Raw genomic sequence first — 16,439 nt, forward strand, 5'->3', positions numbered from 1 at the left:
CTGACGGAGCCTCAGGTTCATCTCATGGGGCAGTGATCTGAACTCATGTTCACTCCACTGCACACACAGCAAAATGAGTGTTCATAAACACATAGGTAACTGGAGAGACAGCCTGGTACCCAAAGCCACTTATGTCTCGGCAAACTTGGAACCCACTCAGGAAGCTCTGCTGTAGAAGGTGACGCAGTGGAGAGCTTCCCACGACTGCGGAGACACGGTCAGATTCTGGTTGTGGAAAGAGCCTGCTGGAAGCCCGTGTGGAGAAGGGAACGACCGTGTGTGTGTATGTGGGGAAGTGTAAGTGGCACGTGTGTGTGGTGTGTGTGTTGGTTTGTGTGTGGTGTATGTGGTATGGGGGAAATGTGTATGTATATAATGCGCGTGTGTGTGTATGTACGTGGTGTGTGTGTGTGTACGTGGTGTGTGTGTATGTACGTGGTGTGTGTGTATGTACGTGGTGTGTGTGTGTGTACGTGGTGTGTGTGTGTGTACGTGGTGTGTGTGTATGTACGTGGTGTGTGTGTGTGTACGTGGTGTGTGTGTATGTACGTGGTGTGTGTGTGTGTACGTGGTGTGTGTGTATGTACGTGGTGTGTGTGTGTGTACGTGGTGTGTGTGTGTGTACGTGGTGTGTGTGTATGTACGTGGTGTGTGTGTATGTATGTGGTGTGTGTGTATGTATGTGGTGTGTGTGTATGTACGTGGTGTGTGTGTGTGTGTGTGATGAAGGCAGGAAGACGTCAGGAAGGAGACCCCCTGCTGGAATCCCAGGGACAGGGGATGTGGGCCTGCAGAAGGTAATGATGGTGAAGATGGGAGTAGTGGAGGTTGTAAGTAAAACCAGCAGTCTGACGACTGGTGGGCCGCCCACGGAGTGGGCAGGGAGAAATGGATGCTGTGCAGGGACAAGAGCACCGTCAGGACAGGGAAAATGCCAGAGAGGCTGAGGGTCGGAGAGGGCCTCGTGGAAAAGGCAGCTCCCAGGCTGTCCTCGGAGTCGGACTTGAGCAGGCGGAGAGCACAGTGTGTGTGAAGAAGCAGGTGGGCGCGGGCAGGCCCCCGGGTTACACAGGAAAGGGGCGAGCAAGGAGGGCAGCCACATGGGCGTGTGAGGATGAGCCTCCCGCCCGAGCACCTGGGGGCCCCTGAGTCCTGACAGCAGCGCGACCTGGGCCGTCCTGGCTTCAAGGACCAACGCACCCCCCGGGGAACGGAGGGCAGCAAAGGCTTCTAGAAGATTCGCTGGCTGGCCCGAAGAGCCTCCCTCCGTGTCCCTGAATGAAGCGCTGTTCCCCAGCAGCCCCAGATTCTGCCCGTAAGCCCCTTGTCGTTTCGGGGACGCACCAGTCCCCAGTCCAGCTGTCCTGGCTCTTCTGGACGTCAGGTTCCTCGCCAGCGCTGCGCCGCGGCGGGAGGCACGCTAGTCACTGCAGGACGCTGACGTGGAGGCGCAGGTGAACCATGAGGGCGGGGCTGCAGCTGAAGGCCTTCCCGCAGTCGACGCACCGATAGGGCTTCTCGCCTGTGTGCACGCGCTGGTGCTCCAGGAGGGAGGAGCTTTGCGCGAAAGCCTTGGGGCACTCCCGGCACTGGCAGGGCTTCTCCCCGGAGTTTACCCGCAGGTGCCGCACCAGCGCCGAGCAGTTGTTGAAGGCGCGGCCGCAGGCGCCGCACTCGTAGGGCTTCTCGCCGGTGTGCACGCGCCGGTGCTGGGTTAGATGCGTGCTCTGGCAGAAGGCCTTGTCGCACGCGTAGGGCCGCTCGCCCGTGTGCGTCCGCCGGTGCTGGCTGAGGTGGGTGTTGCGGCGGAAGGCCTTGCCGCACTCCCCAGAGGCACAGGGCTTCTCGCCAGTGTGTACCCTCCGGTGCTGGCTCAGGTGGGTGAGCCGGCCGAAGGCCTTGCCGCACTCCATGCAGGCGTGGGACTTGGCTCCCGTGTGCACCACCCTGTGCTGGGCCAGGTGCGCTTTCCGGCCGAAGGCCTTCCCGCACTCGCTGCAGGTGTGGGGCGTCTTGCAGGCCTGGCTCTTCTGGTGGGGCTCCGGAGGGTCTTCCCCCACTCTCCACACGTGGGGGGCTTCCTCCCTGAGTACGTGCCTGGAGGCTCTGTCCCACAACCATCCGGTGGATCCCATCTCTCCTCAGAAGGAGTCTTCTCTCGGGAGGTGAGGTCTGGCCACATGTGGGGGCTGTCCCCCAAGGCACCAGCTTCACAGCTGGGCTGGGCTCGGGGAGCGTCCTTGTGAGGCCCTGAAGTTTTCCCGAAATCCATCTGGTGGGGGACAGACTGGACCCACGTTTCCCCTGAGAGTCTGGCCTGCCTCTCTGGGCCATCCAGGGATTCACAGTCACCACCAAAGGCGGCTCCCGGGGGAGTCCCTCCTCCCAGGATTTTGGTGGCCCTGTCACAGGGCTCTGACTCCTCTGAACCGCTCTGCTTATAGCTGGTGTCTGTGAGCTCAGATCCCAGCGGCCAGCCTGCAACAGTTCGAACCACAGAGTCACTGCTTTTCCCATACCAGGTTTCCCCAACTCTGCCAAGCCCTGGCCTCACTCTGAAAGGGAAGGTGTGGGCCACTCCTGACATGTGGTCCCCTTTCCAAAGAAAAGGTTCTCACTTGGTGTCTTGGATGACAAAAGGGCACAGGGCTGTCCTCCGACACCATCAACCACCTGCGTCACACACACAGACGGCCAATGAGCACATGAAAGGGTGCTCATCATCACTAATTACGAGAGAAATGCAAATCAGAAGTGAGATACCACTTCACGCTGCTCAGAATAGCCATCATCAAAAAAGTCTACGAACAGTAAATGTTGGAGAGGGTGTGTAGTGGGAATGTAAATTGACTCAGCCACTATGAAGAACAATACGGCAGTTCCTCAAAAGACTAAAAAATAATGTTGCCATATGACCCAGCAATCCCACTCCTAGGCATATAAACAGACAAAACTCTAATTTGAAAAGGCACCCCTGTGTTCATATTGTATTTACAATAGCCAAAACATGGAAGCAACCTAAATGTCCACTGGCAGATGAATGGATAAAGATGTGGTATATATACACAATGGAATATTACTCAGCCATGAAAAGAATGAAATAAGCCATCTGGAGCAACATGGATGGGACTAGAGATTATCATACGAAGTGAAGTAAGTCAAAAAGGGAAAAATAAGTATCACACGATATCACTTACACGTTGAATCTAAAATATGACACAGGGACTTCCCTGGTGGTCCAGGGGTTAAGACTCCCTGGTTCCACTGCAGGGGGCATGGATTCAATCCCTGGCCAGGGAACTGAGATCCTGCATGGCATATGTCGCAGCCAAAAAGAAAAAGACACAAATGAACTTATTTACAAAACAGACTCATAGACATAGAGAACAGACTTGTGGTGGCCACGGGGGAGGAGGGGAAGGGATGGATTGAGTTAGGGGTTAGCAGATGCAAACTAGTATATACAGGATGGATAAACAACAAGGTCCTACTGTACAGCACAGGGACTTGAATAAAACATAATGGAAAAGAATATGAAAAAGAATGTATATATGTGTATAACTGAATCCTTTTGCTAAACAGCAGAAATTAACATGGCGTTGTAAACCAATATATTAAAAACCCTGTGTCACAGGTCTCTAGTCACCCCTCACTCACTGCCTCCCTCTCAAACCCTCCATTCTTTAAGGCTCCTGATTGTCTCAAATATCAGAAGGAAATCCCCAGGGTTGAACTGATCTGAGAGAGCCAGGCGCCTGAAGACATGCTTCCGGGGCCGGCTTGAGCTCCATCCCGCCCCCTCATTCCCTGCTGCTTGGACCTGGACGAGTCTGCAGAGGCTCAGTAAAGACTGGTTGGATGAGGGAATCAATCCAGGCTGCAGGAGACTTGCCCCTGAAGCCCAGGCAGACACCTGGGGCTGTGGGTGGTGGGTGATGCTCACCTGGCCTCCCTGAGCCACCTGGGAACCCAAGGCCCACACTTCATTATCTGCTGGGAAGGCCGCGCACACCTAAGGGGCAGCTGCAAGCTGGCCTGTGAATGGGGTAGGAGCATGCCTGAACTGACCTGCTCTTAACGGGTGCGTACAGCACCCAAGGATGCTTGACTGGGCATTGTTTACTGGACAGATTCCAGGAAGGGGGTGGCTGGAATAACTGTCGGTTAGGTCCACGGTAGTGCTCTAGCTCTGCCGCTGGCCACCTCCAAGCGTTGGGCAGTCTTGCCCTCATTTGGGCCTCAGTTTCCTCATCTGGAAGATGGGATACTATACTGCTTGCCTCCCAGGGCTGCTGGCCATCATCAGGCTCCTGTTCTACGCTAGACTCCAACTATGGTGGGTGACTTCCATTGCCTCGTGTAAGCTTCATTCTGCTCTCAGAAAGAGGCACTTTGACCACTCTGTTCCAGGCAAGGAAACGCACGCCCAACTGAGGGGAGGTCTTGAGTAACTGGTACAAGACCACATGATTAACTCAGAGAGGTTGAGTAACTTTTACAAGATCACACAGCTAGCTAGTGGCCAAGTCGGAATTTCAGCTATAGAATCTTCTCCTCCTCTGAGCCCACTGTGCATGTGTGCTAAGTCACTTCAGTCCTGTACAATTTTTTTGCAACCCCATGGACTGTAGCCCACCAGGCTCCTCTGTCCATGGGATTCTCCAGGCACAAATACTGGCGTGGCTAGCCATGCTGTCCTCAGGGCATCTTCCCAACCCAGGGATAGAACCTGTGTCTCTTATTTCTCCTGCTTTGGCAGGTGAGTTCTTTACCACGAGCACCACCTGGGAAATCCCTAAGCCCACTGGTGTTCCACTAATTCCTGCAATCCCTCCAGCCTAACCCTTTTTCCCTCTATTCCAGAAACACTGCACTACCTGCTCTTCCTAGAATGCAATAGTCCCTGTCGTACCACAGGGTCTCTGCCTCCCACCATCCCTCTGCCTAGACTATGGTTCTTTTCTGCTGTTTCAGAGCCATTTTGCAGTTTCTCTGAAGACTCTCCTGACTCTACAGGAGGATGTGGCCTCACACAGTCAGGAGGTGGCACAGCAGGGGTTGGATGTACCAAGCCTCGAGGATTCTCTGAGCTCAAATTCCATGCTCTCCCTGTCCACGGCCCCCGCATTGGTTCCTGGCATGCCCACCCCACCAAATGCTACCATCAAGAGGGCCCAGGCCCTTCTGGGACAAAGCCTTCACTCCCTGCCTGGACTGTCTCAGGACTGGGTCCTCCAGGCGTCCCATGAGACCTCCCTGGGCTGCAACATCTGAGTGGGTCTCTGAGCGACAGGGCCCCCACTCTGACCTGGGGCAGGTCTGTCTCAAGCCTTGAGGTCAGCACAGGGAGCGCTCCAAGGCAGAGCATCCAGCCACATGGCATTTCTGCCCCCTCATCCGGTAGCAGCCTCCTGGTCCTTCTCTGGGGAACTCCCTTGCTTGCATCAGTCCCTGGGGCTTTGGTCAGCCAAACATAAGCACAAGACCCGAACCAGTTCAATGAGGCTCAGCTTGGGGATGGTTCACTGTTGTACCTATGGGATTTCCACATGGATAAGATACAAGCATGAGACTGCTGGACCAACTATGTCTTAGGTAGCTTAAGAAGCTACTTAAGAATGAAGCTAACATAGGAAAACTCAACCGAGAAAGGAGAACAAGAGTCCTGAGGATGTCACCTGAGCTCCTCATACACAACCATGAAACCTCCCTCCTTGGCTTCTGTCAGTTGGAGCTTGGCTTTTGGTCACTGGCAACCAAAACAGAACTGCTTACCGAAGCGTGTGAGGGTTTCGGTGAGTGACCCCAAGTCCAAATCTTCACCTTTGCATTCCAGCCCAGGCTTTGCCCCCAGTGCACTGTGAGCCAGTCACCCCCCTTACCTCTCTTGTCCAGTGCCCAAGTCAGACCTTCCACCAACACAGAGGCCTCCACGACACTCTTGGGACACTGAGCACCCACCCAAGACTGGATCTCGGGGGGCAGCGCACCCAGGAACTGCTCCAGCACCAGCAGCTCCAGCATCTGCTCCTTGGAGTGCACCTCGGGCCGCAGCCACTGGCAGCAGAGCTCCCGGAGTTGGGCCAGTGCCTCGTGAGGGCTGGATGCCTCCTCAAAGCAGAAGTGCTGGAAGCGCAGGCGTGCAGCCTCAGGGTGGAAGGTGTGGCCAAAGCTAGATTCCTGGACCTGGGAGAGGCTGGCCTCTTCCTCCTCCATCTTCACCTGTAGAAAGCCATCCTGTTCCCAGGGCGCTGGGCTCAGGCGGCTCTTGGGCATGGCCATTGGGCAGCAGATCTTCAGTGAGACACAGGATGGCTGGAGCCTTGTAACTGGGTCTGCAGGAAGATCAAAACTTGGTCATCCCATGACCTTGGGTCCTGCCTCAACACAGATGATCAAAATATTCAGGACAATGCCTACTGGGTGCTGAGAACTTTTCTAAATGCTTGCAGAGTAATTTGTTCAAAACTCACAACAAACTCAGGATGTAGAAGCTTTCTTTCCATTTTATGAGTATGAAAACAGACAGAAGAGAAAGATTTACCCAAAGTTTCCCAGACAGTAAAAGGGAAGGCTGTTGCTGAGCTGCAAACTCCTGCAGCCTGACACCTCAGACAGTCTGCTTAAGGCATATGCACCTTTGACATATGGAGGGTCTGTCTCCTACCTCACACACACCCCAGTCCCCAGGGAGCCACAGGAGCATTCCCTTACTTTATTTGCTAATTATTTTGTAGCTTCTGAGATTAATACTTAGATAACTGACATTCAGCCTTTCTTTGCTAATATATGTATTTCAGGCTATACATTTCCCTATAAACATAGCTTTAGCTGTACACCCATAAGTTTGGTTTTGCATCTTCATTATCATTTAGTTAAAAATATTTTCTAATTTTTTCTTGTGGTTTCTTACTGAACCATGGGCTGCTTAGAACTCTGCTGCTTCATTTCCAAACAATCCAGAGTTTTCTAATTGTCTTTTTATTACCGATTTCCAGATTAACTCTGGTGTGTTCAGAAAATGTGTTTTGGTCAATTTTAATCCTTTGATATGTGCTGAGACTTGGTTTGTGATCCGGTGTATGGTTAATTGTGGTCAATGCTCCACATACACTTAATGCAAAGCCATGTTAGGTAAGTGACAAAAGAGAAAACAGATAAACTGGACTTCATCACAATTAAAAACCTTTGCTATTTGAAGCACATCAAGAAGGTGAAAAGGGGAATTCCCTGGAGGTCCAGGACTTGGTGCCTTCACTGCCCAGGCAGGGGTTCAATCCCTGGTCAGGGAACTAAGATCCTACAACCCATGTGGCAAGGCGAAAAAAGAAAAAGAAAAGGAAACCCCAGAATGAGAGAAAATATCTGCGCATCATATCTGATTAGGGACCTGTACCTAGAACAACTCCATAATAAAAAGACAAATAGTCCAAAATTAAAGAATGAACAAGTGATTTGACCAGACATTTCCCCAAAGACATCAGTTCAGTTCAGTTCAGTCGCTCAGTCGTGTCCAACTCTTTACGACCCCACGAATCACAGCACGCCAGGCCTCCCTGTCCATCACCAACTCCCGGAGTTCACTCAAACTCATGTCCATCGAGTCGGTGATGCCATCCAGCCATCTCATTCTCTGTCGTCCCCTTCTCCTCCTGCCTCCAATCCCTCCCAGCATCAGAGTCTTTTCCAGTGAGTCAACTCTTTGCATGAGGTGGCCAAAGTATTGGAGTTTCAGCTTTAGCATCAGTCCTTCCAATGAACACCCAGGACTGATCCCCTTTAGAATGGACTGGTTGGATCCCCAAAGACATGCAAGTGGCTATAAAGCACATGCTGCTGCTGCTGCTAAGTCACTTCAGTCGTGTCCGCCTCTGTGCAACCCCATAGATGGCAGCGTACCAGGTTCCCCCACCCCTGGGATTCTCCAGGTAAGAACACTGGAGTGGGTTGCCATTTCCATCTCCAATGCATGAAAGGGAAAAGTGAAAGTGAAGTCGCTCAGTCACGTCCAACTCTGAGCGAACCCCATGGACTGCAGCCTACCAGGCTCCTCCATCCATGGGAGTTTCCAGGCAAGAGTACTGGAGTGGGATGCCAGTTCCTTCTCCAAAAAAGCACATGAAAAGAAGCTCAACATTATCAGCTACCAGAAAAGTACAAATCAAAATCAAAATGAGATACCATTATACACCTGCTAGGATGTAATACTCAAAATGACAGATAAAAATTGTTGACACTTAAGAAATGGCCTTGGGCACAGGGAGAATTGGACATTAATAAAACAGGACCTTAATCCTGACACTTTTCAGTGGCAGCTGGTGATTTCTGGCAAAGCTATGCTTAGCCCCAAACTCCACTGGAAAGCTCACTTGGTTCTCTTGTAACCTTGCCCTTGCCATTATCCCAATTTCTCAATTCCTCTGTCCCTGTTAACCTCTTGTTCTAAAGTCCCCCTTAGTCCTCCAGGACCCACTTTAGCTGTCGTTTTCTCCAAGAGCCAGCCCAGCACCTGGAAGCAGGCTATGTAGTCCCTTGTGTGCCCCGGGGCTCTGTGCTCTAACCGTGCTTCCCCAGAGAGATTGGGCATGCTGGAGACACAGTGCCCACAGCAAGTGCACAGGTAACAGGTGCTGAGCAAATGAAGGGAACAGGAAAGGTGGAATCTGATACAGGGAATCATTGCTGGGGCGGGGGCGGGGGTTGGTGCGCAGAGTGGGAAGGATTAACAATAAATGCAGTGACAATTTTCAACCTCCATTTTGTATCCCTGAAAACACTTCAGGAAAATCCCTGATGACAGTATGAGATACATGGACACAGGTCATGCTCAATCCACCTCCAACTTTCTGACCTCACAAACGGTTGAGAGCCTCTGTTCAGAACTGCTTAACCAACTTAGGGGGGCAGTTCTTTCACTTCTTGTAATTACATTATTAGTACTTGTTAGTACCTGACCTGACAACAGACCTGGCACACAGCAGACGTGCAGTAGATGCACAGTCTGATGACTCCATAGCCATCTGCTGGATTTAAACCCACAGAAGGTGCTAGGACACCATCCCAGGTGGGTGACTGCAGGTAGCAGAATTTCAGCTGCAGACATGGCCAAGTGCAAACTCTGTCACATGCTTGGTAAACTCCCAAGCAAATCATCCAAACATAGTCCCCCTGACAAAATCCCAGTCAACCCCATAGTTATATGCATATGCCCTACCTCTGGCAGAGTCTCTCAGTCGTACCCCAAAATACGCCCGGGGACCCAAGCGTTCCTAGTCACTGAGTCAAATAAACACACGCCCTCACACCATCATTCCCAACCTGCTTCAGCCAGTCAGATACACACTCTCAGTCACGCCTAAACTTATACAGTCACAGACACACCCTCTCACTCACAGCAGCACACAACCCAACAACAAAATCTCAAACAACTTGGTCAGTTGCACACTTGATCGGGTCAGTCAGACATCCTATCAGCTGACCGTAGTTTGTCGGTCAGAAACACGAGTCAAGACGAGTCAGACACAAACAACTGGTCAGTCAGCCTTCATCGCAATCAGCTGGCCCCGCACTTGACCAGTGAATTCCACACTGCGTCTTTCGGTCCGTCAGTCCACGCGCGGCTCGGGGTCAGCCCTTTGCTCCCCGTTCGCGCGTGCCGGTCCCCTACTTCTCGTTCAGGCCACCGCAGGCGTTCCCGACTTCAGGGCCTCCAGTAGTTCCCCTCCAGCCGCAACCAGGGCGAGACCCCATCCCGACCCACCTCACCCGCCGGCGGGCGCACGCTTCCTGGAGGCGACGGGCAGGCGCTGCACTGAGGAGCTCGCGCGCTCCAGCCGGGACCGCAGCTCCTGGACTACAATTCCCAGAAGGCGCTACGTCGCCCGCCCCAGCAGCCCGGGACACGCCGGGAGTTGTAGTCCAACTGGGTTCGTGAGCCGAGGGAACAGCGGCCGTGGCCTGGTGGGGCAGTGGTGGCGGTGTGTGCATGGTCCGGCCCGAGTGTGTGTGGAAGGCGGAAGCGTGCATGGTGTGAGAGGTGTGAGTGAGGAGGTAAGGGGTGGGTGAGGCGATGACCGGCGTGAGGGCCGGGGTGTGGGTGCAGGGCTGAGGGTATGTATCACGTATGTAGTGCATGTGGTCCTCTGCGACCATGTGGTCACAGTGCCTCTATACTTCGTTTGCTGAACGTTTTCTTTCCCCTTTGAAATGTTTTAACGTTTTTTGAAGCTGTGATTCACCTCCCTTCGGTCCACCCTTCTCAGTTCAGTTCTGTTCAGTCGCTCAGTCGTGTCCGACTCTTTGTGACCCCATGAACCACAGCACGCCAGGCCTCCCTGTCCATCACCAACTCCCGGAGTTCACTCAAACCCATGTCCATCGAGTCGGTGATGCCATCCAGCCATCTCATTCTCTGTCGTCCCCTTCTCCTCCTGCCCCCAATCCCTCCCGGCATCAGACTTTTTCAGTGAGTCAACTCTTCGCATGAGGTGGCCAAAGTATTGGAGCTTCAGCTTCAGCATCAGTCCTTGCAATGAACACCCAGGACTGATCTTTTTTAGAATGGACTGGTTGGATCTCCTTGCAGTACAAGGGACTCTCAAGAGTCTTCTCCAGCACCACAGTTCAAAAGCATCAATTCTTTGGTGATCAGCTTTCTTCACAGTCCAACTCTCACATCCATACATGATCACTGGAAAAACCATGGCCTTGACTAAATGGACCTTTCTTGGCAAAGTAATGTCTCTGCTTTTTAATATACTATCAGGTTGGTCATAACTTTCCTTCCAAGGAGTAAGCGTCTTTTAATTTCATGACTGCAATCAGCATCCGCAGTGATTTTGAAGTCCCAAAAAATAAAGTCTGACACTGTTTCCACTGTTTCCCCATCTATTTCCCATGAAGGGATGGGACTAGATGCCATGATCTTAGTTTTCTGAATGTTGAGCTTCAAGCCAACTTTTTCACTCTCCTCTTTCACTTTCATCAAGAGACTTTTTAGTTCCTCTTAACTCTCTGCCATAAGCGTGGTGTCATCTGCATATCACCCTTCTATATGGGTACAATTCAATGGTTTTTAGTTTCTTTACAAGCCTGTGGAACAATCACCACTTTTATCTCCCCCCCCAAAGAATCCCCATGCCCATTAGCAGTCACTCCCTATTCCCGCTGTCCCAGCCCTGGACACCCACTCATCTGCCTCCTGCCTCTGTAGGTGTGTGTTCTGTATATTTTGTGTAAATGGTTCCTTTGCATTTTCTGACCACTGGTAGGCACACCAGGGACACCCTAATCCAAGGCATCCTTCACTTTACCCAACCAAGACCCACATCACCTGTCAAGTACTGGGCTTTGGCCTGTGGGTGGCACTGGTGGCCTTCACATATTTGGGTCTACTTGGCATTCCTGTGGTCTTCTGTCCCACCTCTGTTTGCAAAGGCATAGCCCCAATAATCGTAACAATAAGCAATGTCTGCTGAGCTCCATTTGCACACCAGGCACTTACTGACCCTGGTCAGTTCATCCAGACTGCCAACTCTGCCCGTGACCTTCTCCCTTTGTGCACCAACAGGAGGCTTTCTCTTTGGCAGCTCCTGCTTCCTACCCTTCAGCCCTGCCCTCTCCACCAAGTCCAACTTCACATCACCAATGTCTCATGTTACTTCCCTTTTTACCTCCCTGCCTCCAAGCTAAACTTGTCTCTCACCAGTAAAAGGAACCCGATTTTCCTGGTTCCTGTTTTATCACTTCTATGAACTATCATTCCCTTTTTCCTATTTTACAAGTGGGTGGAGTTAGCTCTGCTAACTTGGCCTGGCTCCTGTCTAGACAGGCTATATTTGTTTCCTATTTCTACTGTAATCACAGCATGCAGTGGCTCATAACAACAAAATCTATTATATTTCTGGAGGTCAGAAGCCCCACATGGGTCTCACTGGGCTAAAACCACCATGTTGGCAGGGCTGGCTTCCTCTAGAGGCCATAGGGAAGAAATCCATTTCATCGCCTCTTCCACCTTCCAGAGGCTACCTGCATTCCTTGTTCCGTGTCCCTGTCTTTCCTTCATCATTTCTTTTCTGACTCTAGCCTATCTCCTGCATCTCTTCTTCACTCATGCGCACCCTTGTGATTACACTGGACTCACCTGTAACCCAGGATGCTCTCCCCTTCTATGAATCTGCCTTCAGTGCAGCAGATGCAGGAGACATGGGTTCGATCCTGGAGGCAAGATCCCCTGGAGGAAGAAATGGCAACCTGCTCCCGTGTTCTCGCCAGGAAAAGCCCATGAACAGAGGAGCCTGGCGGGCTACAGTCCATGGGGTTGCAAAGAGTCGAACACGGCTCAGCACATACCACACACTCATCCCTCTATTCAGCTGATCGTGATGCCCTTTCCATCACCATGTCCACGTGTGTTGTGCTCAGTCATTTCCGTCGTGTCTGACTCTTTGCAACCCCATGGACTGTAGCCTGCCAGGCTCCTCTGTCCATGGGATTCTCCAGGTGAGAATACTAGAGTGGGTTGCCATTTCCTCCTCCAGGGGATCTTCCTGACCCAGTGATCAAACCAGCATCTCTGGCATCTCCTGTATTGGCAAGGAGTTTGTTTTTGTTTTACGACTGCCACCTGGGAAGCTCCATGTCCAGTGAGTGGGAAGAAAATTTGTGCCCGCTTAGATACAGACACACATTTAGGCTCACACAGACATACAGACCCACATAAAGACACACAGACACACAAATACACAACTAGCATCAAGGATATATAAAGAATTCTTACAACAGCAACAACAACAAAACCCCTAAATAACCCAGTTTCAAAGTGGGGAGGGAATTCCCTAGAAGGCCAGTGGTTATCACTTCTAGTGTCCACTGCTGGGGTGGGGGTGGGGGAGCAGGGTTAGAACCCTGGTTGGGAAACTAAGATCCTGCAAGCCAACCAATGCAGCCAAATAAATATAATACAAATGGGTAAAGAAAACATGCAAATGGATGCTTAACATCCTTTGTATTCAGGGAAATGCAAATCAAAGCCACAGTGTGATGCCACTTCACATCCACAAGGATGGCTGCCATCAGAACGGTAACAAGCGTCCTGAGGATGTGGAGAGACAGGAACACTCACACATTGCTGGTGGAGATGTAAAATGGTACAGCCCCTATGGGAAACGGGTTATCTTATGACCCAGAAATTCTGGGGCTTCACAGGTGGCACAGTGGTACAGGGGTTAAGAATCCACCTGCCAGTGCAGGAGATGCAAGAGATGAGTTCAATTCCTGATCAATAAGTTCCTCTGAAGTAGGAAATGGCAACTTGCCCCAGTATTCTTGACTGGAAAATTCCATGGGCAGAGAAGCCTGGTGGGCTACAGTCCATGGGGTCACAAAGAGTCGGACACGACTGAGTGACCGAGTACATACACACCACCAATTCCAAGAAAAATGAAAGCACAAAATACTATACAGAAATATTCACAATAACACTGTTCATTAAAGAGGTAAGGGAGGAGCCAGGATATAGAGAGATATGTGATATGTTTCATTTTCTGGGGTGGGGGGCGAACACAACTTCTGATATAGTTGAACATCAAAAGGTTACTGCCAGTCACAAAGATCAGACACTCCAAGTTAATTTTAGTGCTTTTCCATGTATGATTCAGGAGTCTGGGCTCATTGAAATTATTCCTTAGGTAGGTATCTTAAGTATCCAGGCCAGTATCCAAAGCACAGAGTGTTTCCTGTTTCTCTCCATCCTGAATTCCCTTCAGGGCACACCACCTGGAAGCAGCTGCACTGACTAGAGCTGATGCTGTGGACAGGAAACCAGAAGAAGCTGGGCTGACCGAGGAGCAGGAAGGAGACAGGTTTCATCGTCCCAGGCTCCCCATGGAATGATGAGACATGAGTCTGGAAAAGGTGGGTCACAGTGGGGAAAGCAGGGGCTTAAAGGTTGGCTTGAGGTCAGAATTTAGCTTGGTGGCCACAGGGAAGCCCTGAGGAAAGCTGTGCGGGAGTGAAGGGCTCATGCCTGTGACGGAAACACATGTGTGGCTCTCAGTAGGCATTTCATCAACGTCCGGATGTAACAAGGGCTGCCCTTTCCCACACTGCCTTTGCCTCGAGTTGGTCAAATGGCTCAACTGCTTCTTCAGGTGGGACCCAATCCTCGTGTCATCTCCCAGTTCTCAGGGCAGTTTATATTCCAGCACCACAGGGAATACATCTGGGTGTCTGCTTAGTTGCTCTGAGGCCTTTGGGATCTTCCCAGATCAGGGATCAAACTCGTGTCTCCTGCACTGACAAGCGGATTTTTTTTTTTTTTTTTTTACCACTGAGCCACTAGGGAAGCCCAGAAAATATTTTGAGAAAAGCCATACACAAAAAAAGCACATATTGTATGACCCCATTTACAGGAACTGTCAGAGCAGAGACAGAAAGTAGATTAACGTTTTCCAGGGGGTGCCGAATAAATGAAAGGGGAGTGGTGGCTAAAGGGTTCAGAGCATAGACCCACACCCCCGAGGGCACACCTGCATCCACAGGTGGTGTCACACAAGCGGGGTCGCACCTGGATACACAGCTGAGGTCTCACCTGCCGGCGCGGCACAGCACAGCTGGCTTCCCCGCCCCCTGGCACGCCCAGCCCCCCTTCTCTCTCTCCAGTCCCACACCCTGCCACCTAACCACCTTGGGCGCCACCGAGTGAACACACAGGCCTCCCGCTCCTCACACTGGCACTGTCACCCCGCTGGGACCACAGACTCAGGAGGGTTGGAGGGCGCCTCCTATGCCCGGGGTTGACTCACCAAGGGCACTTCCGTCTGCACTTCCGGCCAGCGCCGAGGAGTCTAGGGACTCGTCTCCCAACGGGCCTCACACGTACGCCGGGTGCCCGGAACTGGGGGACACGGCGCGAATGACCTTCTGTGAAATGAAGTCCAAGGGCACGGCCCGGGGAAGAGCGTGGGAAATTGTCAGCCGCTCTGCACGAAGTTGGAGGACCTGACATACATAGCTTTGCGTTCTTTTATTTTTGTCCTCTGAGGCATTTTATTTGTATGTATTACATCCCTAGAAAAAGAATACAAGGATTTTTCCCTCCTGTGTGTTTTCGTCTTACTTCTTCATGGTCTATGATGCTAGCTGAGGTTGTCAGTACAGTGAAACCAATCACATCAAATCTGGTACTCCACACTTATTTATTCTGCCTGCCTGTGAGGTTCACAACAATTTTCCCAGCCCTGTGATCATCAATGATTTCAAATTTCATCATCACAATTAGGAACCTGATGATGACTTTGGAGCAGTCTAATTAGCACCGGGCATTTACCTCTTTTCCGCATTGTTGACACTCTTGAGAGCATCAGCCAGGACATTCATGTGCACTATTCCGGCAGCACAGAATGATGGCAGAAAGGATGGGAGGGGCAAGCACATGGCATTCTCTGTGTCCTTTTAGCTATGCTGTATACATACTATTTTTCCTCTTCCTCTTGGCACATATACAAGTATTAATAAAAGGAATCTTTATGTATTGAGGTATGGGGAGGTCATTCTGGCTTATAAATGATTTATCCTGATATTTATGCTAACTAAAACAGCCCATTTACAGCCTGTCATACACACACTATCTGCTTTAATCACCAAAGAAAAGGGTGCACTGACCAGGACTAATGTCTGTGTCAAAAATAAAGATTAGAAGGATATGGCAACCCACTCCAGTATTCTTGCCTGGAAAAGTCCATAGACAGAGGAGCCTGGTGGGCTGCAGTCCATGGGGTTACATGACTGAGCACGTGTGCATGAGGGTGGAGCGAGATGAGTTGGTAGCAATAAACTGGTAGAACTAAAAAAAAAGATTAAATGCCTTGCTTCTTGGGACACCAATGCTGGTCCTCCTTCAACAATAAGGCTCCCTTCCCAGGTGCCAAGGCCATACTGACTCACTGTTGATCTGATGGTTTTTTGTTTTGAAACCTTGAAGGAATGTATCCTTGAGTTGTGTGATGTTTTTGTTCTGACAAGACACAAAACTGCACTGAAACCATGCTTCAGTGGAGCAGTTCCTCAGAGTTATCTGAGATGCTGTCTCCCAGGCTATAGTCCTCAGTTTGGCTCAAATAAAAAAATTTTTTCTGTTCCTACTATAGATTGGTTTATTGATTGGAAATGTGTGTGCTACAACTAGCTGGCAGGAAACTTCACAGGGCCCGGGATATCTTATACTCAATTGGTCCTGTTAGCTCAACACACACATGTACAAGCTCAGTCATGTTTGACTCCTTGTGATCTCTTGGGCTGTAGCCTGCCAGGCTCCTCTGTCCATGGGATTATCCCGGTAAGAATACTGGAGTGGGTTGCCATGCCCTCCAACAGATCTTCCCAATCCAGGGATCGAACCCACATCTCTTCTATATGATTCTTTACCATTGTGTCATATA

At 51.0% G+C, this 16,439-nt stretch overlaps 1 protein-coding gene across 1 annotated transcript; it reads right to left on the reverse strand.

The window, feature by feature from the left end:
- Positions 1 to 1,220: 1,220 nt before the first annotated feature.
- On the reverse strand, positions 1,221 to 9,846 carry ZSCAN22 (zinc finger and SCAN domain containing 22). Its single transcript, XM_055411223.2, is given in 4 exon segments — positions 1,221 to 2,038; positions 2,041 to 2,478; positions 5,883 to 6,335; positions 9,761 to 9,846. Coding segments are annotated over 3 exon segments (1,452 nt in total). The 5' UTR covers positions 6,283 to 6,335; positions 9,761 to 9,846; the 3' UTR covers positions 1,221 to 1,424.
- Positions 9,847 to 16,439: the final 6,593 nt, after the last annotated feature.

This window comes from Moschus berezovskii, chromosome 22, assembly GCF_049115385.1.
Source record: "Moschus berezovskii isolate FMDL1 chromosome 22, NW_MosBer_1.0, whole genome shotgun sequence".
In the NCBI taxonomy this organism is placed as follows: domain Eukaryota; kingdom Metazoa; phylum Chordata; class Mammalia; order Artiodactyla; family Moschidae; genus Moschus; species Moschus berezovskii.